Below are 26490 nucleotides of genomic sequence, written 5' to 3'. Positions count from 1 at the left end.
AAAATGTTGCATCTCCTCCCATCTTTGCAGAAATGGTGAAACACGAATCAGATTTAGCTTAACCTTTTGGTTTAATAATGACAGGTTTATAAATTTCAAATTTGCAGCTGAACATGAGGAAAAATTTAAATGTACTATATTTTTAAAAATTAAATTAACATCTTAATGTTAAGCTAGGTCATAACAATTTAGATGTTTTTTGTTATTTTGTTGCATCTTCGGGTAGCTCAGAATGAGATGTTGAACTCAGCAGTTGTAGGAAGAGTTTGGTCCAACCAAATTCCTGCGAATGCTGTAAAACCTCCAGAACCAATCACTGGTCAAGATTATATTTTTATTTTGGTGAAATATTACAATTTTATTAGTATTCTTAAAAAGGTGAACAACTTTCTAGACTGTGATATAAACTCAGCAACACCATCTAAGTCATGATGCATGACGGTAAGTAACTAAGGCAACTTCAGCAGAACCTGACGCCACATCCTCTCCCTCAATGCCCAAAACAACATCCCTGTATCGAAGGCAGTCTTTTAAATGAGAAGGAAGATGGAAATTTAAAAAATGTTCACCTCCAGTGTATACATTTGGTTATTTGGAGAATATATGAAACAGAAAAACAGAAAAAAATGAAGCCATCTCTTCTCCTAAAGCAGGGCTGAAAAACTCCAGTCCTCAAGTGCCACTGTCCTGCAGTTTTTAGATGTGCCACAGGTACAAATACGCAGGAATGGAAAGGCTTAATTACCTCCTTCTTGTATAGATAAGTTCTCCAGAGCCCTGCTAACCACCTAATTTTTAAAAAGTTGCAGGGCAGTGGAGGACTGGAGTTTGACACCTGTGTCTTAAAGAGATACTCCTTGAACAAGAAAAGTTCCTTTCATCCTTTGTGAAATTTCTGAGAGAGGAGTAGTAGTAGCAGTGACCAGATGGAAACATAACCAAATAAAGGAGATCTTGTTCATATTCGTGATTAATATTATGATCCTCCTTTAATGTCTGTTAGCTCCAAGTTTCCACAGTGAAGTTCTACCATGTCTGAGGTTATCCAGCTGGCAGGTGATTGGCTGATGAGTCTTGGGATGACAAGGTGCAGAGGCGCAGCCTCAGTCGGTGGGCACAGGGACCACACAGATGTGCAGGAAGTTGTCAGGATGGCTCAGGTGTTCGCTGAGCCACTGCAGAGGAGTTTCCAGTAGCGGTTCGATGCCGTGGATCAACACTTGATAGCGCTTCTGCTCACCTGGAAGGAGAAAGGAAAGGTATTCACATCAGAAACGCTCAAGCTCATTGATAGCTCCAGTGAGAAGTTCACATATTTGCAAATATTTGCATCATCCACCAATGAGCAACATATTGATTTCCAAACGGAAATTAAATAATTTTGAATTTGAATTGAATTAACTGGTGCGGATTGACTGGAGGTGGTAGTTACTTTTTGTCAGCAAAAAACATATTTGTTTGACCAAGAGAGAATAGGATATTCCTTTATTTGGACAGAAGAGAAAATTAAGATGGTAAATGGGCGTCCCATCCAACACTGACACAACTGTCAAGCATGGGAATAATTTGGAGTTGTGTTCCACACAAATAGGTGAATCACAAATGCTAAACTGCTAATAGGTGACGGTCTTAAATATAAACAGAAAGGAGAAAATGACTAAACTGAAAACACTACAAAACTGGAAGTAAGAGGAGGAAGAAAACAAATGTAAAAACTGACAGAAAGAGCTGGAGAGAAAAACAAATTAAAGGGGTGAAAATGAATAGTCATGGACGGAGGAGAAAATCAGTAAGTTAAGGAGATGGGAGAGGGAAAGAAGAGTGCAAGTAATGGAAGAAGGAAGGATGCGTAAAGGGAAAAAAATAAAAGATGGTTTGATTAAAAAAAGATAAAAAGACTAAACTTGAGGAAAGAACTGTGCAGAGAAAAGAAATAGTTACATGAGGTGAGACAGACCACATCAGACACGACAGTAATACCACTTCTGTGGTGGATGAGACAGAGGAAGAAGAGAGAAAGTACCAAAGTGACTATGACTGTGCTTTCAGTTATGAAGAACAGTGAAGTGACAGTTGATTGTTTTTGAATGCACTGGCAGCAGGATTTGAATTTCTACCTTTCATTCTGACAATGTGTGGTAAGCAAGCACAGGCTTGTGTCCGGATGCGCTGGCCTCCTGTAACTGATACCACCCGCTGCTGAAAGGCCGCGACCGAAAACGTTTGTTACGAGAAACGATTTTACTGAACCCACTGAGGATGTGTAATTTGCAGCGACAATATTTGACCATGTAGGGACATTCAGGTGTCTGAAAACATTTATTCTCAAGCTTTTTTTTCCCCCCCCCACAGGAAGTTGACCAAATGTAAGAATGTAAGCCAAATGCCCTATGCTTTCACATGTTGCACTCTTACTGTGCAGGTAGTAAAAAAAACAATGTGCCGTTGTATGAATACTTTGAGCTTTTCCTGTGAAGCCCAATGATCTCTCACAACCTTTCAACAAATGTTATTCTTCATCACAAGTAGTTGGTAATTAAAAAGCATAAAGACAATAAAAAGTAAAAGGCTTTAAGTCACTGGAGGAATTTGGTGTCAGACAAAAAATACACAAATCTAGGAAACATGTTTTTTTTAATGTTGTCATTTCTAACTTTAGACTTTGCAAGAATTTAAAGATTGTCATTCCATTATATTATTAGCTACTTTTCTGTACTTAACACAATTCCTTAAAACTTAACTAAACGTATATCATGTAAAACAAATCTTTTACAGCTAAAGAGCTGGTATGATGTAAACAAATTGCAACATCTAAATACAATATAAGTTTATGAATATTTTATACTAGAAGGGCTATTAGTATTCCCAACTTGAGTATCAACATTTTGAAAAATATATTTGAAATAATCTAATGATATTTTTTCCATATCTTTAGTGAAAATATGCAGGTATGTGGCTCAAGTGAGGTCATTTATTTCTTGTATGTACTTTGGTTTAAAATTTAAGATGCAAAATTGTTACTTCCCAATAATAAGTAACTAGAACTATTTGTGATTCAGACCAAATATTTTTGCAGCAAACAGACTCACAAAAACAAGTAAAAACTGTTTTACACAGCTGTCAAGCAAGAAAGTATCTCAAAAGGCAAAAATACCTTTTACTTTTATGTGAAATTTTAATTTGAAAGTAATACTTTAAAGTAAATAATTGGATGTGGAACGTGGTGTGGCAGCATCAAGTATAGGTGAAACGCTGCATGTGCGTGACAAGGATGAATAATAAAGGGCCCTTTCCCGTCAACGACGTCGGAACATGCACACACACACACACACACACACCAATAAATATAATAACCTATACATACATAGACATAAGCACTAGCAGTCCAACCCACCGGGTACATGACATTTCAGTTCCACGTAATATCAAGAGGACGGTTGAGGCTATGTGTTAACTGACGGTCTGAGAAATAGCTCCACCCAACACCTGCTGGGAAACTGGCAAGATGAAATCTGCACAAACCTTGCATCAAATATCCTATACAACCTCTTAGTAGATTTTCCTCTCAGAAAATGAGCTATCAAGTACTCTTGGGTATCAGAAATGCATATTCTGAAAGAAACTGCAGTAAAAAAGCAAAAATATCCTAATAGTGTTTGCACTATTTGGGATTTTCTTTTAATTTATTACCTCTCAGTAGATACTGCATTACAAAGTAACGCTGCATTCGTAAGTTTTTTATGCAATATCATGCAATCATACTGCACAGAAAATCTGGTAAATGTAGTAAGGTTGCATATGCAATGGAAAGAGGGTAAATTAAGGAATGCCAAACTTAGGCTGGTGAAATGAAAAACTATGTGTTATGCATAATTTGCAATGTTGATAACATAACATAATAAAGGTATCTGATTTTCCTATCCTATATCAATTTTGATAAATCAGAGGCTGAGGAGTACAAAATGTAAAGAAACCGAGCATCTTTGTTGAAAAAAGGATATGCAAAAAGAAAATAATTAAACTCTTTAAATTAAAGAAATTATTTCTGCAGCATGCCTAAACAACAAAAAGAATCATGCAGACAAAGAGCTGAGCTGTTGGTGGTAGTGGCAAGACGCTAACCACCAAGCTGGAACCATAAAGATGTTGCAAAACAAAAAGGTGGTACAGTGCAGATGGAGCATTGTGCCAACAGTAAAACTCATTAAGAACTGTGAAATCTTATTTGGAACAAATATTTTCAGCAAAAGAGTAAATTACAACTTGTATGTTAAAGCAAAATAATGGATTTGACTTTGCGTCTGCATGATCATAATCCTACTGAGAACAATGGCAGCAGTGTTTTCTTTCAATAACCGTCACGTTAAGATTTTTCCCTTCACCAGAATTGCTTGCTTTTTGCTTTATGGAAACCTTTGTAGCAGTAACACATAAAACTTGGATACTTGAAAATATAAAGTATTTGTGAAATGGAAATACAAGCGTAAAAACAAAATGATAAAAGGATGTATTGAGTTATATTAGCTCATTTTAGGCTGCAAGGTGCCACAGCTGGTAGTCATTTTGCCTTGTAGCAAAATGACTACAAGGGTTCAAATCCCAGCCAGAGGTGTTTCTGCGTGGAGTTCTAATGTTCTCTCCATGCATGTGTACTCTGACTTCAGCCCACAGTAAATACAAACAACAACAAAAATATGACCGTTACATTAACCAGTCTATTTAATCTACCATTGTGAGTGTGAGTGTTTGTGTGCGTGGTTGTTGTGTTTCTGCGATACCATGTGATCTGACTAAAAGTGACTGGGATGAAAATATTGTTTAAATTAGATCTAAATTACAAGTATAATTTAGATCAATTGTGTTAAGTATTCTACTTATTCACATATATACAAGTAAAATCCAGTTGACACTGTGGAGTTAAGGTGGACAGAAAGCACAGAAAGTAAAAGGTGTGATCCCGCTTCACTGTTAAAAGGTGAGAAAACACTTTCTCTGGTTCACACACACAAACACACACGCGCACGCACACCCCCCCACACACACACGCACACACACACCGCCTTTCTGGCAGGCGTTTCATACTCTTCACTTGCATTCAGGCCTCGACTAGATGTAGGTGGAGTAGGTGTATTACAGTCTCATTATGAGAAACGGGGGAAATCTACAGTATGCAACACCCACATCTTACACAACATTTTCAGTCAAATATATATTCCTATAGGTCATCCCAATAACCACCTACATATGAATTACTCAGCCAGACTCTCACAGTAAAACCACTTTAGACTGTTGTTAAAACATGAATAAAATGCTGGGGAAAAAAAAAAAGATTTATCTATGTTCCAGATTGCAAAATTAACATCTGCACCATCAGAACAGTTGAGACGTGTTCAGTCGCGAATCTAAATATTGGGGAAGGTAAAGGTGACTTTGCTACTGAAGAGTGTTTTCAGTCAAGCAGCCAAGAAGGTTGCACCAAGGGTTTAAAGCCATTATCACCATCAAATCAAATTTCATTTGTATAACACCTTTCAGCAACAATGCATTTCAAAGTGCTTTGTGTTATAGAACACAAAGTCAACATTACATTTTGTCATCATTGCACATCAGATTATTGATTAATGTTTCATGATTATGTTCCAATAGCAACTCTAATCAGGTGGGTTTTTAGTCTAGATTTAAAGGAAATCAGTGTTTTGGCTGTTTTTCAGTTTTCTGGTAGTTTGTTCCAGATTTGTGGTGCATAGAAGCTGAATGCTGCTTCTCCATGTTTGGTTCTGGGTATGCAAAGCAGACCAGAACAAAAAGACCCAAGAGGTTTGGAAGGTTGCTATGACAACAGCAGACCTTTCATGTATAGTGGTGCTAAGCCGTTCAGTCATTTATAAGCTAACAACAGTATTTTATAGTTTATTCTCTGAGCTACAGGGAGCCAGTGTAGAGACTTAAAAACTGGTGTGATGTGCTCTAACTTCCTGGTTTTAGTGAAATGAGCAGCAGCGTTCTGGATCAGCTGCAGCTGTCTAATTTTTTAGGCAGACCTGTGAACACACTGTTGCAGTAATCAATGTGACTAAAGATAAACGCATTAATGAGTTTCTCTAGATCTCACTGAGAATCCTGGAAATGTTTTCCAGGTGATAGAAGGCCGACTTTATAACTGTCTTTATGTGGCTTTGAAGGTTCAGGTCAGGGTTCATCACTACTCCCAGATTTTGGGCCTATGAGTTTAACTCAGCATAAAATATGAATATTTAAGTAACGGATCAACTAAGTCTAAAGGAAATGTCCCAACAGCAACTTTCTCAGCCTAAAAACATATTTAACCTTTGCAAAAATATTTGCACCAGTTGAGAAATTTTACCTCTTATCCAACTTTTCTAGCTTTCTAGTGTTACCCTGTAATTGACCCAGAAGTCAGAAACTCTGAAAAATTCTGCTAGATCAACCTTTCAAATATGTTTAAAACAAATTACCATCAAGAGTTTTGGTGTTGCAGATGTTTTCAAAAATGATTTTGTTGAATGTCTGTCAGAAATGTACATTTACCTATGCCCTTCTGCAGGCCTCAGATCAATTTGTCTGAACAGTGACTGAACAGGCTATTGTGAAGACAGATACATTTTTTTATTATTTTAGCAAGTACAAAAAATATATACAAAAACCATTTGCTACAATTTAGTTGTTTAAGAAACACTAAAAGCAGCTAAAATTAAATAAAAATGTGAATAAAATCAGTCACAAAAATCACTGATAGTGCATTTCAAAACCTTTTATATATTGTCTGAGTTAAATATTGAGGAAATAAACTCAAAACTCAGTCAATGGGTTGCATTGAATGTTGAGTATTTTTGACAAGCATGTCAAAAATACATGTTACTGCATGTCACTGTTGATGTGCAGTAAATTTCAGAGACTTCTGCTGCCACATTTACATTACAGTGACAAGTAACTGTATGGAGTAAGATGGTCAAGTAGCTTACAATATGTATATTTGAAACATTTCAGGAACTACGAGGTGAGTATCTCCTCAGACTGTAAACAAAGCATGTTGGGAAAAAGTTGAAATTCCTTCAGATTGACAGCTAATAACTCATGAGTAGAACTGAGATTACAGCGTAAACAGGAAAACAAGTCCTACTCTGTGTTACATTAAAGGGCAGAAAAAAAATTGCCTGTGATTACAGTAAATACAGAGGCTTTAATTTCCCCTCATGCTGCCGAAAAGTGCAGATGTAACCATGAGGTTAACATGACACAATACAACAGTGAGGAATGTTAAAAATCAGGTGTTTTCCCAGTTTGATAACCATCGTTTTCTGGGAATCTCTGAAGTGGCCATTAACAATGGGAAAAACTTTGCTTGAATCCATAAAAAGTATTTCTAAACTAAATATACATTTAAGTCTATATTTAAGCCATTCTGCATCGTTTTGGATTATAAACCTATTTACTTTTTTTGTTCATTACAAATATCCTTACTCTTTTGAGAACAACTTTTTTTTAAATAAGTTTTCCTTATGCTATAAATAATGCAAATCTTCTATTACAAATAAACCAAAACAGTTTATCAGGTTTATGAAACCTTGTTCAAGAAGTATAACACATAAGAGGAACCAATCATATACAAGGTTTCTTATTGTTTTGTGAACTACAATACACTCTTTCAAAGGTACTCCAGTTGGTTATTATTCCTTGCCAGGAATAAGCTCTTGAAGAAAATCCTGAAAAACTTAAATTCTGATTCTGCATGTTCAGTATTTGGACAAGCAAGAAGTCCTACAAGTAAATGTTGCTTTCAGTCAGTCAAGTCCACCAAAACTTTAGCAAGGCAAAACAGAACAGGCCAAAAATTAGCACAAGGTTTTAATAAAACTAAAAATGAAGGCTGCAGCAGTGGTAATGTAATTAGTGGGCTTCCTCCAAGCCATAACAACATTATTGATAACAGTATTTCAATGGAAGGACGCTTATGTATGAAAAAATGGCTTTTAGCTGACACATACACACACCCTGTGGTTAAGTGGTAATCTGCTGTTGGCCAAGACGACATGTTCTTTCAGCTAAGCACAGCCAAATGTCATTTACGAAGACCGCAAGTTTTCACCAAACTGTGTCCGACCATATAACTGGCAGCAGTTCGGACTCACAAGCTGACATAAGAATCCACTAAATAATGGGTAAATAAACACACATTTATGATGCTACAAGAAGCAAGTAAATGCTATTTTTTTTCCCATCAACGACTGAATAAGTAAACATACCATTGATAGAGTGCAATAAATGAAAATGCATTTCCTCCCCATAAGACTTCTACTGTTCTTTGCTTTCTTTGACAAACCTTTTTTATATACCACAGAGTGATAATCAGAGTAACTACAAAAGCAGTTTCAAATATAAGATTGCATTTATTATGTCAAAAAAAGCATAGACTTCTGACTAGGTTACTCCAAAATGTAATCTTGTGTGGGTTTTTTCCCTTTGGAGGGTGGGAAGGCAATTACACCAAACCCTCCAGTTCTTGAAGAGGCAAAGCAGCCCAAGACCATCAAAGCTCCACCACCATGTTCCAGTACAGCGTGTCTTTTTCTGACGTTACACATTCCAAAAAGCTCCACTTTTGTCTCATCGGTCCACAAGATATCTTGACAAAAGTCATGGGAATCACAAAGACATTTCATTGGAAGATATGAAATAGATCTTTGTGCGCTTTTTGGTCAGCAGTGGTTTTCTATTCGGGACTCACAAATAGATGGCATTTTGCTCAGTGCCTTTTTTTGTTGAATCACGAACCAACATCAAATGAGTCAAAGAGGCATGCAATGCTTTAGATCCTTTTGTGACCTTATGTATAAGTCACTACTGCTCTTTCCAGGTACGTTTGGTAAGTAATTCCTGGTAAGGTTCACACTTTGGTCCCAAAGTCTAAGAAATGGTTGTGCAATCCTTTACAGGATGACTTTAATCTTTTCTGTTCTGGAATATTTTTAGCACTAGACCTAATGTTTTGCTTTACAAGATCTTTAACACCAGTGTTTTAGATGTTTTCCTGCTTTAAACACATCCGATTCAGATTATTGCAGTTCAGTATAAGCTGGTTAATCAGCCATCAATTGACATAAGGTGGCCTACAGCAGGGAATTACCTAAAACACACAGAGCAGTGTGCCTTAGGGGCCAGCAATGGGAAACACTGGAAAACACTGGTTTCGACTACTTTACATAATTGGTTTTATTTAGGTGGTTTCTTCTTTCTGCAGTAATGACAATAAACAGTAAGTTGTAAAACTGAACCTAAAAAAAGCAAGGTAAGTTTAAAAAGGGGGGCAAATATATTTTCACATCCGGCTAAATCATTTCAAACAAATCGTTAAAGGGCAAATTTGGCTGGCAGTGACAATTAAAAAAATCTATTAATAGTGGAGAAAACAGAAGATTCAGATCCATAACATTTTCATACAAACATGCCACAAAAGAATCTTTCTAAAGATTCTGTAGAAAATGTCACTAAACTAATAAGAATAGGTCATGGTCTCTCTACAGAAGGGTTTCTCAGTGTTGAAGGTAGTTTGACATGTTTGTCCATTAGTCTGTTTTATTTTTTAGCCATTCTGTTGTGACTAGAGTTAGAAAGCAGAAAGATTAAAGCAGAGCTCATCTCAGTCAACAATAGATAGCGTCATCGAGCAGGCTTTCGAGCCATTCTGAATTCCCCTGTCGCACATCTCAAACGCCTCCACATTCGAACCATAACCCACTATCATCTGTATCAAAACAGCCACTGAAACCTGCACTTCCCCCTGCAGCCTCTGAATTCAGACATAGTGTTTGATAAGCGCAGCTGTATTGGCTGCCAAGACAGGCTCTGTGAAGGGGCACGAGATTCATGTGTGGGCGGAGCCATACATGGGAATGAGGTGGAGGAACGTGGGTGGATTTGTCACCCAGCTGAAGGAGGGGCCAGGGTGGAGTTGTAGGGGGGATTATGATAATGTGGGGGTTTCCTTTGACTATTCGCAGACAGATATCAAGACAGGGTTTTTCAAGACTAGGCACAACTCCAAAAATAATTTTAAAAAGAGACACCTTTAAAGAAAACAGACACCTTGCTTACGAGAATTATCTGTCAGTCATTGAACATGTGGGAAGTACTGCCCTCTAGACTGATTTTTGCAATAAGCCCAAAACGTTCTGCCAAAAATCTTGCTCAATAACACACCTGCATTCAGAAAAACAAAATGCATGAGACAGTACGAACACACGTCAGAGCTGACCACTGCTTACGGGAACGCAATGTTTTGAGTTTGGTTCACGCGGCGCGGGGGTAGCCTCACAGCAACACAGACTTTCGTCCATGGCTTTGAAAAGATTTGGGAATCCCCAGTCGTTTCAGCTCTTAATGCAAGCCACCCCTATTTGTTTGCTGCAACTGGTTTCTGGGTCCCAGAGGGGTCAATAGAAATCCTCTCTCAGACATAACAGGGAGGGAGTGTGTTTGAAAGAAAGGGTTGTTATTTCATGTTTGAAAGATCACAGAGATGTAGAGCACCCCACACTGTTATATGTTAGGGTCTTGGAGATAAAAAAATAATAAAAAAATAAAAAAAAGTTCTCTGAACTTAAGAACAATACCTGCTAACCACTCCCTTAAAACGCCACTGCTCTACAAAGTCTCTGAACACACTTCCCCGGGTTCTCTAATCCAAACACGCCACCATAATCCTTGGCTATCATCCAACCTATCTACCACCCGAGGAAGAGGAGGAAACCAAACAAGCGTCTTTAGACAAAAGGGCCACTTTCACCTTGATCAACCAGGCAGGCTGGCAGACTCCTCTGGAGGGAGGAGAGAAAAGAAAAGCCGAGATTTAAACTCAAAGACATAAAAGGCATTCACAGCAGACAGACGATGCTGAAGACTACACCTGAGACAGAGATATAGGATCAAAGAAGAAAAACAAGTTAGATCAAGGTAAAAAAAAAACAAGTAGAAAAAAAAATAGTAAGATGCTATTTTTCTTTCCAGGAAATATTCACGCTAGATAAAAATTTAGCAATTCTGTCCCAATTAAATATATAAAGAGTAACAGGACTGAAACAAATCAGGGGCTGTAAAACCATCCATCAAATGGTTAAAAATATCCTTCAAGAAGATCATAGTGTTTAGCAGATGTTAATGTTTAGAGACCATCTCAAGCATTGGCTGAATGGTTTGTTGCCTAAAGCCTAAACTAAACAGCTTTTACTACAGACTGGAATCCAAGTCTAAGCATTGTACAATAAAAACACTTTAGCTCCAGAGAAAACCCCCCAAAAAACACTTGTTTCTATGAAAACATTAAAATGTGTCACGAGGACATGAATTCTAGTATTGTATCCATTTCACAAAGGATCTTGAAGTAAATACATTGCTCAAAAATAATGATCTTTACATAACAACCTGTTTAATTTAGCCTTTTATCTAAAAATGCAAGGATCCACACTGTTCCCACAGAGCCAAACAATGACATCCATGGAAACAGATACACTAATATTGGTTGTATATTATTTAGTTTCGTCCTTAACTTACTTTTTGTGTTTATAAACACCGTTGCAAACAGCAATCCCCATTTGTAAATCCTTTTCGCAATGGAAACTGGGGGTTGTTAATCCGGCCTGAATTTATAAATGCCAGTGCAAGTACGGTCTATGAAACCGTCAATCAAGTTTACTCTCACATCTCCCTTTCAGCATGCCACTCTGTAGACGAGTTGGTAGAAAACTTCCATTTTAAAATGCCAGATGTTATAGATTTCACTGCTCCCATTCAAGTGAATGTTGTGTCTGTTAGGAAGATGCCACCGTGGAAAAGTGGTTCACTCGTAAGAAGTGAAAGTAGCAATTATCAAAATGGCGGAACACTCAACTTCAGGTTCCCTGCAAAATCTACAAGGAAAAACTGTGAACAAATCACTTAACACAAAAACCTGCAACTGATAAATTCTTCTGTGACATCAATAGCAAAGTTACCAATAATCCTGATTACCAAACCCTCCTGTGACTCTAGGATCTGAACAAGGCAAAGCAAAACAACAATATGTTTAATTATATGTCAGTTAAACTCCTCGTCCTGCTGTCTTGATATCCTATCCACAACTTTCCTTAAAGTTTGTCTATCATTGCATTTGATCTGATTCAAATAATAAACTCATCAACTGTTTTCATCCAATCTTAAAAAAACAACTGCAGATTTACTATCCAATCGTAACTTTCCATTCATCAATAAGGTAATTGAAAAAGTTGATTTATCAGTTAAATAGCTTCCTAACAAGACGCTTTGACATCTTCCAGTCCAGCTTCTGTGCTCACCACAGTGCTGACGCTGCCCTGGTCAAAGTGTTCAATGACAACCACATAAATACAGACCTTGGAAGAACCACAGTGTTGGCTCTGTTGGACCTCATTGCAGCATTCATCACTATTGACCATGATAAATTATTGAAGTGACTGGAGAGCTGGGTCGGACTCTGTGGTCCAGTACTTGACTGGTTTCAGACTTACCTACAGAAAAAGGATTTCTTTGTGTCAATTAGTAATTTTTCATTGGAGCAGATAAAAAAAATAAGAAATCCCATGTGGGGTACTTGAGCCTTGGGGTACTCAAAGGCTCAAGGTGCTTGGTGTCAAGCTCTATGATCATTAAACCTAAGGTATCTTTGAAGAATTTCGCAAATACAAAAGAGGTTTTGTTTGTTTTTACTGTATTTTGTATTTTTATGTAAGATATTGTATAAATGTTTGTATCTTGTGTTTATTTTATGGGACTTTGAATGGAAATGAGCATTTTGCTAAATCTGGTGTATTTACAACATTGTGCATTCATTAATATGTGCTATCCCATTTCAATAAAAAATAAATAAATAAATCTATCAAACTTAAGATATGTAGCAACACTGGGCACAATGTTTTAGTGACACAAGCTCAAAACACATTTTCTTGGCGTTTTTAAGGAGTGCTTTTGGAACTGGTGCCCTTTTATTCAACAGTAATCTCACATGTAATCTGAGAACTGACAACGAGACGGCTTCATTGATGAGTCCAACTGCTCTACCGACTGAGCCACGCACCTCCTACTTCTAACAAAATCTTTTCTGTAGGTATTATTGCTGTATTTAAACCAAATAAAATATTTTCTGGTGATGAGTAGCTGATACAACTGAGTAAAAATCTTACAATCCAGTCAGAGTTTTCAGTTCTGGATATGAAAGTGAGTGTGAGATATAAGCAAAGAGATGCTGGATGGAGACACAAAGACAGTGGCTATTAGACAGACAGGTAGGCAGACAGACAAGAGAAGGCGGTGTTAATGGTTGTCGCCTCTGTGCAGGTGAGTCTCCTGCGGGTTTGTACTCCCAACATACTATTGTCTCTTTATCTACTTCCCCTCTCTTCTTTTGCAGACACTCTCTGTTTTGACTGCTGCTTGGCCTTTCTCTATCCCTTTCCTCTCATCTCTTCTTTCATCATCAGCTCTCCTCCCTTACAGCTGCAACTCCAGGGTACACCACAAACCCACAGAACTTAAAAGCTCCATCTGCTGTCCGAATATAATTAGAAACCAGGAACCAACAGGTACGGTTCAATTACTACCATTTGTGTGTTTTATGCAGATCAATAAAATTACAGTAAAAACAAATGTATTCAAATCACTCAGGGTAACTGTCTACTGTTTTAATAACTAGATTTAAAACCTTTTTTAAATTTTAAAAACCTGGATAGTTTGTTTTGGAAAAACAAGTTAAACCAAAAGTGAAAAAAAAAAGAGAATTTACTGAATTCAGGTGTTCTAAATGGGTTCAAGATGACCAAAGATCTACTATTACCAGGTAACGTGTAAGTAAATCTGTTGTATAATAAACACTTTAGTTTTATTAATTGATCATATCCATTCTGATTAATATTTTGGTTCAGAGACAATCAATTTAATTTATGGTTGTGGTTGCCTGCAGTTTTTATTTCCATTTATCGTTCTTGGTTGTGTTTTATTTTGGATATTTCAAATATCTTCCAGCTTCAGTGTTAAGTGTTCTCTACAGAATACAAGTTGGTTTCTGAGAGAGGGAATTTGCATTACTATTATCATAGTATTACATTTCACAATAATTTGTGAAACAGTTCATCATTCAGCAAAACATGCTCTCATGACAAGCCTACGTGTTAGTACTTAATTTTTTATGCTATATATTAATTTTTTATGCTATATATTAAACGGGTTTCATGAGATTACAAAGCATGTGATATTAATACGTCATCATATTTCTCTTAAAGGTTACGTCTCTCTCAAACCAGTATCTACTTTCTGTTGTGTGACCTCATCTGGCAAAATAAAATTAAGATTGAGGTGTAAAGGAAAGTAGATTAAGTATGACTCCCTATATTTAATGTGCTATGCAGTCCAACTCTGGTTTCCAACAACGTGTTACAGCAGTTGGATGGTCTGCCTTATGTTTGGACCTGAAATAAATTGTATAAACCAGTGTGCTAAAGCTCAAGGAGAATGAGACAAGGCTGAGGAAAATGTGATGCATTCGTATTTCCTCAGATTATTCAAACAATGATATTATGGTATCATGAAACTTGACTCTTGAACTCGGTATTGGCATGTAAATTTTATATATTGCTGCACCCCAGCAGCATATCGGATAAAACAAAGCAGCCATTGTCTGGCATGTGAACTAACTGAAAAGATACACACAATTATAAAAAAAAATGTCAGTTTTAGGTGGCGATAAAGAGGAATGTGTTGTAATTGACTCCACATTGCATTCATATTTTCAGTGAAGTTATTGTTAGATTTTCCTCCACATCAACACTCTTCAACTCTGAATGTTGAGCCAGTTATTTATGCAATAGAACTTTTTTTTTTTACCAACTCGGTTTCATAATTGGTTGTCTATAAAGTCAATTTGAGCTGCATTTTTAGTAGACGTCACCAGAAGTGTTTAGACACAAGCAGTTTGGTCTAGATCCCTAATATTTTGTAAACTTCACATCCAACTTAAATGTATTTTGGGCCGTTATCTGAGTGAGTGTAGGTGGAAGCTTTGATGTAAAGATAAATGACACACATAGCCATCCTTGATAGCCAAGTGTGTTACATGTCTGGTGGAAAACTCAAAATTCTTGTCATATCTAAGCTTTCCTCTCACTCCCTCCTTTCACTTTCATTGCGTTTGCCCACATCTTTATTCAATGCAAATGCTATTTATCTTTGTCCTCCAGTAGTTTTATCAGAAAATGTGGATTTCAAAAATTCCTTCACAAGTAGAACAAATTAAATAACCTTGAGGACAGTCCTTTCCTTTTTCTTTATCAAGAGTAAAACCGCTTAAATTTAATTTAAAATATCAGGCAAAAAATTGTCTGTACTTAGTGGTTCAGCTGGTAATGCTTGAAATAGCTGCTTGATTGCTTACCATCATTTGTCAAAGCATCTGGATACATCTCCTTCAGCAGGTCGCCAAGTGTGTGTGCATTGCAGTCGGGCGAAACAGGGCGAAACAGTTTCTGGATGAATGGCCTGTCGCTCAGCGTCTGCAATTAAAGCACAGCAAATTAAACTAATACACATTAATAAAATAACTCTAATCTGTCAAATGCCAAATATTTACTCTACAGACTCAATAGGACATTGTCAAACTCAGTAAGAGTTTACATCCCTGCTGTTATTTACATTTTTTTCATTTTTTATGTTTTTTTATGGACATGGAAAGTTATTCAGATTTTTTTTAACTACCCCACTAAGTTACACATTTCTTTTGAACATAATATGACATTTTTAATAACTGTGCAGCAGTACTTTTCTTATATTGTAAATTTACCATTTGTCAGTTTCCTATTCTTATTTTACATACATCTTCCTTGTCTTTGAATATGCATACTTTTATTTACCTTCAACTTGCTGCTTGCACACCTGAATTTCTTAGGTGTGGGATAATAAAGGATCATCTATTCTAACTTCATAGTTCTGTTTGCCTCCAGTTGTATGCAAAAATATCTATCTTTTCTTTAATATTTAAAGAGAGAGAGCTGCTGACAAATTTTATTGAACACCATGTATACTTTCAATAACTGATTTTCGATACTTATGTGTTCATCAGTGTTTTCTCTGGTCTCTGTTGTCATCAGTTCATTAATGTTCTCTAAAAATATCTAGTCTTCAAAGAACACCACTACAGCTATGTGTTAGTTTGTATTGGTGTACCAAATAATTTAAAAATAAAATACAAAAAGGTTTTAGTTTGTGTTTCAAGGGGCATGGTTATTATGATTATGCAATATTTAATTTCACATGTTGATGCTGAAGGTTCAAGACATCCAACTAAAGCATTTTCCCCTCAGTCAAAATATAAATTTGATTTAGGTAATTTTGGGGAAAAAACAAAATGTCCAGTAAAAGCACTGGCTTTCTGTAAAACACTGTGGGAAATTTCTGATGTGATTAATAGAGGTTAGAAGGGCAGGGAGTGAAAGAATCCACAACAGGATGTACGCAAGATGTCGTGAATGAAAACCTGGCGAAGTGGTGGTTTGATGAGCCTCAATGTTTAGTATGTAATATTAAGCAATCTACATTGATTTCACAGATGTTACAAGCGACGCCGAGATGTTTTATTGTTCAGAATCAGTCTGGATCTCATTATCTGGTACTTTAGTGCGTAGCTAGAAGAAAAATAGATTCCAACTGAGACTAAAAGCTCGTCTGGCACTCCAAGCTTTTCAGAGGGAAAGAACAGAATAGTGAATGTCTCAATCAGTCCATAAAAGACAAGTCCACAACTTCTATTAAGGTTTAAACACATCTATTTAATGTCGTTCACACTGTGACCCACAGGTCTAAATTCCTTGTAATCATCCGTACAGTTTAGCTCCTCTTTGATGAGTGGCATGAGGAACTATTAGAAATAATTTTCTAACTGAAATGGTCAGAATATTATAAGAAGCTTAATCTGGGATCACATCTGCTCTATCAGTGTAATCGTTCCTTTTCTGACATTGTATATACTTATGGAATGATACATGCTCTCACTATGATGAGTCTTTGAACTGTGGCCATAGCCTCCCTAAGTTATTTGTCAAGTGATCCAGGAAGTAAAGGTTTTCCTACTTCTGACAACAAAACACAATGCTCTGGGAAGGAGCAACGGCTGAATGTAAACGGAGTAAATCATGACAGAAAAGATAAACAACTTTGAAATATTCTCAGGAATACAGTGTTCCACTGTTTTTGACTCAACCGAGTCACCACAACATTCCATGAAATGGATGTGAAAGAAACCCTGTAAAATTACCAACAGACGCCAGATAAGAGTGTCCACAGTTGTGAGAGATTTACTCAAGAACTCATGCTTTGACAATTCTTCAAGTAGAAACTGGTCTGGTCTTTGAACTACTTTCATAGAGTCGAGCCTAAAAGGCTTTGGTGGAAAAGTAAAAAAAAACTAAATTGGAAGTGGTTAATTTGATTAGTCAACCATTTCCAGAGAAGTTTAAGCTCTTAAATGAATGTGTAATAGTAAAAGAGTCTTCGGAACATTGGTGGTCTGTGATGGCCGGTTGACTGGGTGGACTTGTTATGTTTTTCTTTAAGCCCACATTTCTGCTTTAAAATGTTTTTTTATTGGTCTGATACTCATCTTAAAGGTCATGTTTTTATTATTATCAAATGGGTTTTTAAATATATTCTAATATATTGAATGGGTCTGTAAATTTACACTTGGTGAGTTTAAATTTCTCACAAAATAATCTCAGATATGTGAGATTTTTGTAAACATACTAGCTGCAAACACCACAGCGAGACAATCCAGTGAAAAGTCATCCAGGCATGTCATTTTTAGCATTCTGTGAAATTTACGTCTTTCTTTAAATCGATTCCAGCAGCAGAGCACTTTGTCAATGTCAGTCACTTAAAGCGCAGGTGAATGATTTAGTGGTTGTTACCAAGTGACCCAAGTTCTGACATCATTAAAAAAAGTGTTCATGGGCTGGAGACCATCCAAGAGTTTGTGACAGGTGGCAACAGAGTTGATGCAAGATCAATTACAAAGATTTTATCTTTAAACCAGATGTTACAAATTAGTCAAAACTAACGTTCTAATTATTTAAAATAAAATGTTATGCTTGACCATGCCATTTTTGGTATGGTATAATACAGTTGAAGTCAAGAATTCAACATATATATTTAATCCTTCTAAAAGGTAATTTTAATAAATGAACCTAAAGAGATCTAAGTTTCATAAAATATTTTAAGTTAAATAAAATTTGATTGTTCAGGTTGACAATGTTTTAAAAATGCTTTTGATTTAATCAAGGCCTTAGATTTGATTAATTCATACCTAAAGTAAGGACCTACAGTCTTCATAGAAATAAGAGGTAACAGTACATATGGATGTCCCTGACTGTCTTGTCAATTACAAAACATCCTTAATCTGATCGCAACTTTTGAATTTTACTGTTGCAAGAAAGAGCTCCTGCCTCGCTTTACCTACAAAGAGCTACAGCAGAATAAAAGAACTGTCTTCTCCGAAACAGTCATGATGCAGACCGATACCCAACCTGAGGTGTCAAACAGGGAGTTTGACACTCTATAGGGTCTAATCATGGAGTTGAGAAAAGGAAACCAGCAAAGCCTAAGATCAAGTATCCAAATGGTAACTACACACCCCAGAGCCAGGCGAGAACCAGCAAGAGGAAGGTGGCAGTAGAGGCGCGAAGTCGGCGCTCAGGTTACGCAGAAAGACTGAGTCACTGACAGGAAGCAAGGCCTTTCGTGCAGGATCACAATCCAGAGCCAGAGCAGAGAGAGTGTGCTAAGTGACAGCTACTTCATTGCATTTTTAAATAGGTGGTCATGAATTATTGAGCTGGCCAACGTACAAAGAAGATCTATTGATCCCCAAGGAGAGAAGCCCGATACTGTTTGGATGAAGACACTTTCTTTTCAGCTGGCCTGACACCTTAGCTGGCACAGCAGCACATGGCAATACAAAGAGAGTGAGGTGTCATTAGGATTTAGGTGAAAAGATATCACCTGCTCTCGCTGATGGAAAAGACCGGCGGAACTCAAGATGTGCCCTAATTGATGCGGGAGACATCAATCTACCTAATTGAAGGTAAAATAATGGACTGGAATAAAGCACTGTCAACCCATGTGCCATTCCAGACAGACAGGGGTGAGCGAAAGCATAGCCACTGGAGTCTGAGGTCAGCTGTTGGTAAATTAAAACTCCAACGGTATGATCTGCGAATAGGTGTATTCACAGATTCACCTATTTGTGGACTTTTCTGTGGAACACAAGTCACAACTATTTAAAGAAAATATGTCTGTTCATGGATTTTCTTTTGTAGAGCATATCTAAAATACTCTAAAGAAAATGGAACTGGGAAGCTGAATGCTTAGAATTAGTATTTCAGCACTCTGAAATACCATGCATCACAGACATAGTAAGCATTTCAGCTGCTTTGCAGCCAATCCAGTAGGACTATTTATTTTCCTCATCATTGATTGGCTGTACGCCTCCTGAAATGTTCTTCAGGTGATAGATGGTGAACTTTGTACGTGTTTGGAGGTTCAGGACTGAGTCAATCACAACACTCAGATATGTTGTGAACTTTCATAAATAAAGCTGAAGAATCAAAATAGACATGGAGAAGAACTCAGCAGGTTAGAAATGAAGCGAGACAAAGCCAGAAAGATAAACAAAGACATATAATTGCTCCCCAAACACTATTCCCTTACTGACACATCTAAATAGTCTACAAATTGTAATAACACATTTACTACATTTCCAAAAATCCAAAAAACTGTGTTTCTCAGCCTTTGTCCTCAGGTCCACTGTCCTGCATGTTGTAGGAGTTTCCTTCTGGCTTACAACAAACTTCTATATTTGACTTCTGCAGAACTTGATGGCATTGATCAGAAGCCTGTGTGCTACATATCAACCACAATCCTGATATTTCCATATTTTAGTCATATTTAGAGTCACCCAGAACAGCTGAATGCATCAGCAGTTTCCTGACAACACAGCTTAGAGTATGCGTGGTCGTTCTTCAGCTGCTTGCCAGAGGAAACTAAATACAAAAATATTTTCCACTGACAGTCATGTTTCAACTAAAGCCATTACTGTAAACGCAGCGAAGCGCCACTTGCCCAACAAAACAAGCATATCACCTGTTGCCTCTGGCAAGTCTTCTCACAACTGTTTCCAGCAATCCCATATTTTGTACCGTCACCACAGCCCCCTCATCTGATTAAGTCATTACAAGATACCTGGAAGGCAATAGGCATGCATTTGTCGAAGGTGGCACCTTCCCGAAGAAGGGGTGGCTGGAGGCTATTTGCAAGCTCTTGCATTGGGGTTTGGTGAGTAACAATGAGTCATGAAGTGGCAACTGCTACAGTGCAAACACAATGCAAAGCTGTCTCTTTAAAAGAATATTTACTTTCCTCACAGTAAGGGGGTTTGGACCTGCTGCGTCTTTACTGTAAATCGCAGTGGCATCATTGTTAGAGCAGGAAGAGAGACTAGAAAAACAAAGTAAATGCACGCACGTAAACACGCAACGATAGAAATGAGACCAACATAATACTACTAATAGAATGAAAGTGGCAATAAATTTGGCAATGTGTAGACCTATAGAAATGTGAGAAAGTGTTTAGGGAAAAGTAATGGAAAGGACTGGGCAATGACTTATTAAATAATTGAATTTTCTGTTTCTGAAGACATAATTCCTGGAAAATCTGAATTTTTTTCTTAAACCAATGAACTCCTTGGGTTTCCATAGTTCTGAGTGATGTCTGCCTCCCCACTTCCTACCATCTTATTTTACAGTTTGTATTTATTTGAACTTTGAATTCAGGTCAAGTTCAAGAGTGGATGACTGAAATAAATGCAGGTTCTGTAAAATAATTTGTCATTTTTAATTTTTAGTAAGTCTGACAAAACAAAAAAATGATTAGAATTGGATTTTGTATGAAAATAATCAGATTTTATTTTTAAGACCAAGTGAGAAAAAATATAACATGTTCATCATTGCAATTCAGAGACCTTACAATAATGATCAAGGAAGAAACAATAGGTTTAAGAGCATCCATATACAGAATTTACTGCATGTTTTGCAATGTGAATTTTGTTCACATTGCTCTTTTTAAATTATTGCAACTCATAAATAAAACAAAACAAAACAAAACACATATTTGCACACGTTAATTGCCATCCCTGCCAGATGAGGTGCCTTCCACCCCACAGACACCCAGACGGAAATGAGCCTCTCTGTTATTTAGACTGAATGTTGTCATTAATTCTGTGAGCATCAAACGTGTCACATTATTTACACTAAATACAACACTTAGACTTTAAAGGAATCCAGGTGTGCGTGTGTGTATTTGAGAGCAGACTTCATTTTGCTCAAGATATTTTGTCGTTCCATTAATTTTTCTTTGTCTTTCATTATATTTTATGCTGCTGTACTCATCTTCAAATGTTTTTTGTTGAGAGAAACTGTGTGAAGCAGTTCTCAATACTAAACACATTAACAAGAAATGTTAGTAATGATATTTCAAAAAACCCTCAACCTTAAAATAAATAAAATAAAAAATAAAAATCTAATGAAATTTTATTTGATTGGATATTTCAGCAACAAGGCAGTTCAAAGTGCTTTACATCATAAAAAAACAAAAAATAAACAATTGAAACATAAAATCTTTCCAAGTGCTGCCATTTACACATCAAAATATTTCATTAATTACAGTGCAAGTATATGTTTTTGTGCATTTATGTGACCAATTCTCCAAAAATGCAACTGAAAAAAAGTGATATATAACATAAGCTTAACACCATTTGAGGGTAACTGATTTCTGCTGGTCTAAGTCACAAAGCTGTTGAGGGAAAGTGGTTCTAGGTATCAAGGTATGAACATAATTGCGATAAATTAACTTTCTTACATAACTTTTAATACATTAACTTTCAAGTGTCAAAGAGTTTTGTTCTCCTCAGTTTTTTTTCCTTCCAGACAGATTATTTAAACAGGCCTTGCACATAAAATTCAGTTTTAATTTGCCAGTAAATGCTCTGCAGAGTTGCATTGCCATAAATTTGGCTAATAATAAAAAGTTAATTTATTTTAGCAATTGAACTGAAAATGTAAAGTCATTCGTAAAGAAGCTGGTTCATCACAGCACCTTGTCTTTCAAATGACACCCGATCCAAAACTGCAGAAGAGTTAAAGGCCACTATTAGAGCAAATGTGGCTTCCTTAACACCTCAGCAGAGCTACAGGATAATCATGTACCATGCACTCGATACTTTTCAGGAGGACCAAATATCTATATTAAAAATCCTATTCTAATTTTCAGAGACAGTAAATACTGGATATTTATCAGCATAACCAATGAAATCAATCGTTATAAATGCTTGAAATACATCACACCGTATGTATAAATCTATTTACACAAGCTTCACTCTGAAAGGAATTGGTGAAATAAACTACTTGTTGATATTTTATTTTAATCAAGATCCCTCAATTATACCACTTCACTATGCTGCCTTTGTCGATTCATACTAACTGAAAACAACACTGATGTTTTGGCTGTTAAGACCAAAACAAAAGCAAAGGACTGTCATGCCACACTTGATTCTTACATAACTTTTAAGCCTCCATTAAGAAATCATCTTTGTAATGGCAAGAGCAGCATGTTTCAGCATGCAAAAACATGAACACACCAATTTGGTGTTGTCACTTCCTACACTTAGAACTTGCGCAAAGATGCATCAGCGATGCATCACAATCTAAACTGCACCATTGTACCTAAAAACAGGATGCAATTAAAGGCCCATCAGGCCCATCTTGAGTTACAAGGATTTTTTTGTGACTTTATGAGAGTGTGAATAAATGGTGGTGTGTAGAAACTGGCACATCAACACAAGTCTGACAGCCAAAGCTAGCAAAGCAGGACAAACCACATTGGATGTAGAAATTGGCAGCAGCACCTCTCTGTAATGTCGCAATGCACAGATAGATGATATCCCACCAATTCAGTTTAGTTCAAATCAAAGTTTAATCAAAAATCGTACAGTTCGGAGAAGGGTACGTTATTGTTGAGAGCTTTACAAAAATGTCCAAGTAAATCCCAATAAATTTAAATAGTTTTTTGATAGAATTGTTCAAATTAAAACATATTAACCATGAGGTCTGATACTTCTTGTGCTTACTTTGCATATTTCTGAAAAATAAAAGTGGAAAAAATTACTTGTGATATACAATAATAGTACTTTATCTAGAAATAAGATTTGAATCATTGAACCACATAGTTTCTACTGAGACTGATAATTAAACTAATAACATCAAGCTCTTATATAATCCTTAAATAGGCTACGTGACCTTTTGATCTTTTAGCGGTCTTGATGTTTTTAATTCTATTACTTTAAAAAGACAAATGGTTTGGTTTTTGATTTTAAATCTTTCTTTGAAGTTTAAGTAAATGTGATCACGAACCCATTCAAACACTGAGCAGATGCTTAGAACAAACCAATGCAAAGATGTGTCATAACTGAAGTTATGCATTAGGCCTGAAAACTGGGTGTAGTGATGAACTCAGACCGGAACCTTCCGAGACATATAAAGGCAATTGCAAAATCAGAACATTTCCAGAATTAAACGACTAATGTCCCAGCAAGAGCTTGAGAAACTCATCCATATCTTTAGTCTCATTAATTACTGCAACAGTGTCTATACAGGTCTGCCTAAAAAAAAATCTGACAGTTTCAGTTGAACCAGAATGCTGCCGCTCGTGTTCTCACAAAAATTAGGAAAATAGAGCACATCACACCAAATCCTTAAACTGGCACCCTGTAGCTCAAACAATAGACCGTTTATAGATCCCTGAATGGCTCAGCAGCACCGACATACATTATAGACCTGGTGTCTCATCAACCTTATAGACCACTCAGGTCTTCTGATTCTAGTCTACTTTGCATCCCCAGAACCAAAACTGGAGAAGCAGAATTTAGTTTTTATGCTCTGGAACAAACTTCCAGAAAAAAGCAAAACAGTGAGCCTTTGATTGATTAATAACTGGAACATTGATCAATACATTATATGTATATCTACTTGATTTTGGCGACATTTGACAAAATTTAATATTTATTGCCGTTTCATAATTGGCTACTGAATAATGTTTTGATGGTGTAAAGAACTTTCAGCTGAAATGTGCTTTGCAAATAAACTTGATTTACATGTTAACAGCTTAAGTAGAATGTAAATGTCTAAACTGGGAGCATGTGTAAACAAAGTCCAATTCCTTGTTTGTGTGAATAGACCTGGCCAATAAAGCTGATTGGCCAGGTGTGAAATAGTGAACTGTGGTTTCACAATTCACCATTTCAGTGAAGTGTTTATTCACTATTCAACCCAGTTCCTCTGACATTATAAGAATAAACATAGAGTAAAAAGTATAATAATGTTTCCAATATAAGAATTATTATATGTTATTTTATTATGTGATATTATAGTAGTCGTGTTTTTAAACATTTTAAACAAACTGAGTAAAGAAGGAAATTTTCTTTTTAAAGTTTTGTTTTAAACAATAAAACCATGGCATTAAGGTATTAATGCGCTCCATGAGCATTTATACTGGCCTATTCTGAGCCAAGTATCCTTAAAAAAAAAAAACTATCGTCAAGCGTATTTCTTCTGATCATAATTAACTGATTTTGTTTACATTTTACTCCAGACTTTCCAGACTCTTTGCAGTTGTAAATATTTATCAGTTTGTCGGATTCAAACCACACTCTTTTCTACAACAAGCCAGACTTTTCAGGAATTATGCTTACGCTTTGATGTTGCAATTGTCATGAAACCATGGCAGCTCATAAATGACCACAGAAACTTTCAATTAAGCCTGAAGCTGGGACGGTCTGGCCTCATTCTCCCCGCCAGCAGCTAGATGGCTTCACAGCAACAGCAAGTGCCTGTCTAAGAGGGCGTGTTGCGTTGGTTTGACTGCATGTTTCACTCGGCCACTTTAAAGAGCTGGTTTTATGACTGAAAGCAAGAATGCTTTTCTCGTAGTGTTAAACAGTTTATGGATATTTCAAAGATGTGAAAGTTAAAGAGAAAAGCACTTAATTTTTTTGCAAAAAAAAATCAAAAAGCGTGTGAGTGTTGACAGTGACCTAGAGCTGTGCATCCTTCACCCCTCCAAATGTTGTGAAAAATGTAAATGTAGCCATATGTGGAGGTTTTATTAAAACTTGGGCTTTAACTTAACACTGGGAAATTACCAGCTGTCAAAGTAGATATGGTGATGGAAAAACATGCTTGGTAGGAAGGTTAACACAAGTGTCTTATTACTGTTTTCTTCACACCGAAAACTCTATTTCTGTTCCATCACATGACAACTTACAGTCATTTAAGGCCAGATCAATTTTTTATTGGTTTATCCGCCGTCTTTATTTTAGATTTATTTCAATGGACCCTTTCAAACAGATTGCAAAAAGAAATTCCTTTGGTTTTGCTGGTAACCTTTAAACATTTTTTCATATAAAAATTCCAGACTTTTTCAAATTCAGTTTATCAGAATTCTGATAAAAATTCTGGTACCAAAACTATCTAGAGATTTGTGAGATATTTATGATTGGAAACAACAGAAGCAGGAAATAAGGAAAGTATAGACAGAAAAAAGAGGCAGGAAAAAGTAAGGAAGGAATGAATGAGACATAATAGAGGAAAGAAATGACACGAAGAAGGAAAAATAAAGATACAAAAAGAGGGGAAAACAGAAAACAATGCAGAAAAGAAAAAAAAATGAAATGAGGAAAGGAAGGAAGGACACCAGGATGGAAAAAAGAAGGAAACATTTACACTATGGGACATGAAAAGCCTGAAAATATAATTTTTTCTCCAATCTTCTTTTTCCTCTTTTCTATGTAGACACCTGGAAAATACTGAAATAAAATTCCAGACTAATTAAGCCTTTTCAGGACTGCATGGGGATCCCCTTTAATGTTACAAAAACCTGGAAGTTGCACCATAACTTTCCACACTTTTCTTCCCATCCCTGCTCTGCTTCACACTTGACTCAAAGAGCTTTTCTCCCTGGTGTCTGGCCTGCAGCATGCTAATGTTTTCCATCCGAGAATCAGCCTCTTATTCATGCCGCCGTCTTTTTTTCTTGTCCTCTAAGGGGACTTTTTACCTGAGTCAGGATAAAGCTAGTGCTCGGTGGAAACACCCGACCTTAGGCTGCCTGTCTGCTTCTGCTTTTTCTTCCCAGACTCAACCCCGAAGCTCGCCTACTGCCTCGACTCGGAGCAACAGAATTGTAGAAAACAATGGTTGTCACAGGTATCAAATGTACAGAAGCAAGCACATCCTTTCAAAAAAAATAAAAAATAATAGATACCAGTAAATACGTCCGGTCAGCAGGCTTTTCCTATTTAGATGAATGTTGAAA

The 26490-nt window shown here is 36.6% G+C and overlaps 1 protein-coding gene across 4 annotated transcripts in view; it reads right to left on the bottom strand.

Moving 5' to 3' along the window:
• Positions 1 to 320: 320 nt before the first annotated feature.
• atg5 (ATG5 autophagy related 5 homolog (S. cerevisiae)) overlaps positions 321 to 26490 on the bottom strand; it is a 32652-nt gene continuing 6482 nt past the window's right edge. For all 4 annotated transcript variants that reach the window (XM_008430858.3, XM_017309749.2, XM_008430857.3 and 1 more), the window contains exons 7-8: positions 15455 to 15572; positions 321 to 1240 (exon numbers count right to left, since the gene is read on the bottom strand). In XM_008430858.3, the coding sequence (XP_008429080.1) occupies positions 1104 to 1240; positions 15455 to 15572 (255 nt within the window). In that variant the 3' untranslated portion in view covers positions 321 to 1103. The remainder of the gene's footprint in view (positions 1241 to 15454; positions 15573 to 26490) is intronic.

The sequence above is a fragment of the Poecilia reticulata genome, chromosome 16, assembly GCF_904066995.2.
Source record: "Poecilia reticulata chromosome 16, P_reticulata-male-v2, whole genome shotgun sequence".
NCBI classification, from domain to species: Eukaryota; Metazoa; Chordata; class Actinopteri; order Cyprinodontiformes; family Poeciliidae; genus Poecilia; species Poecilia reticulata.
The sequence above is the reverse complement of the archived record's forward strand: the minus strand, read 5'-3'. Positions and strand labels throughout refer to the sequence as shown.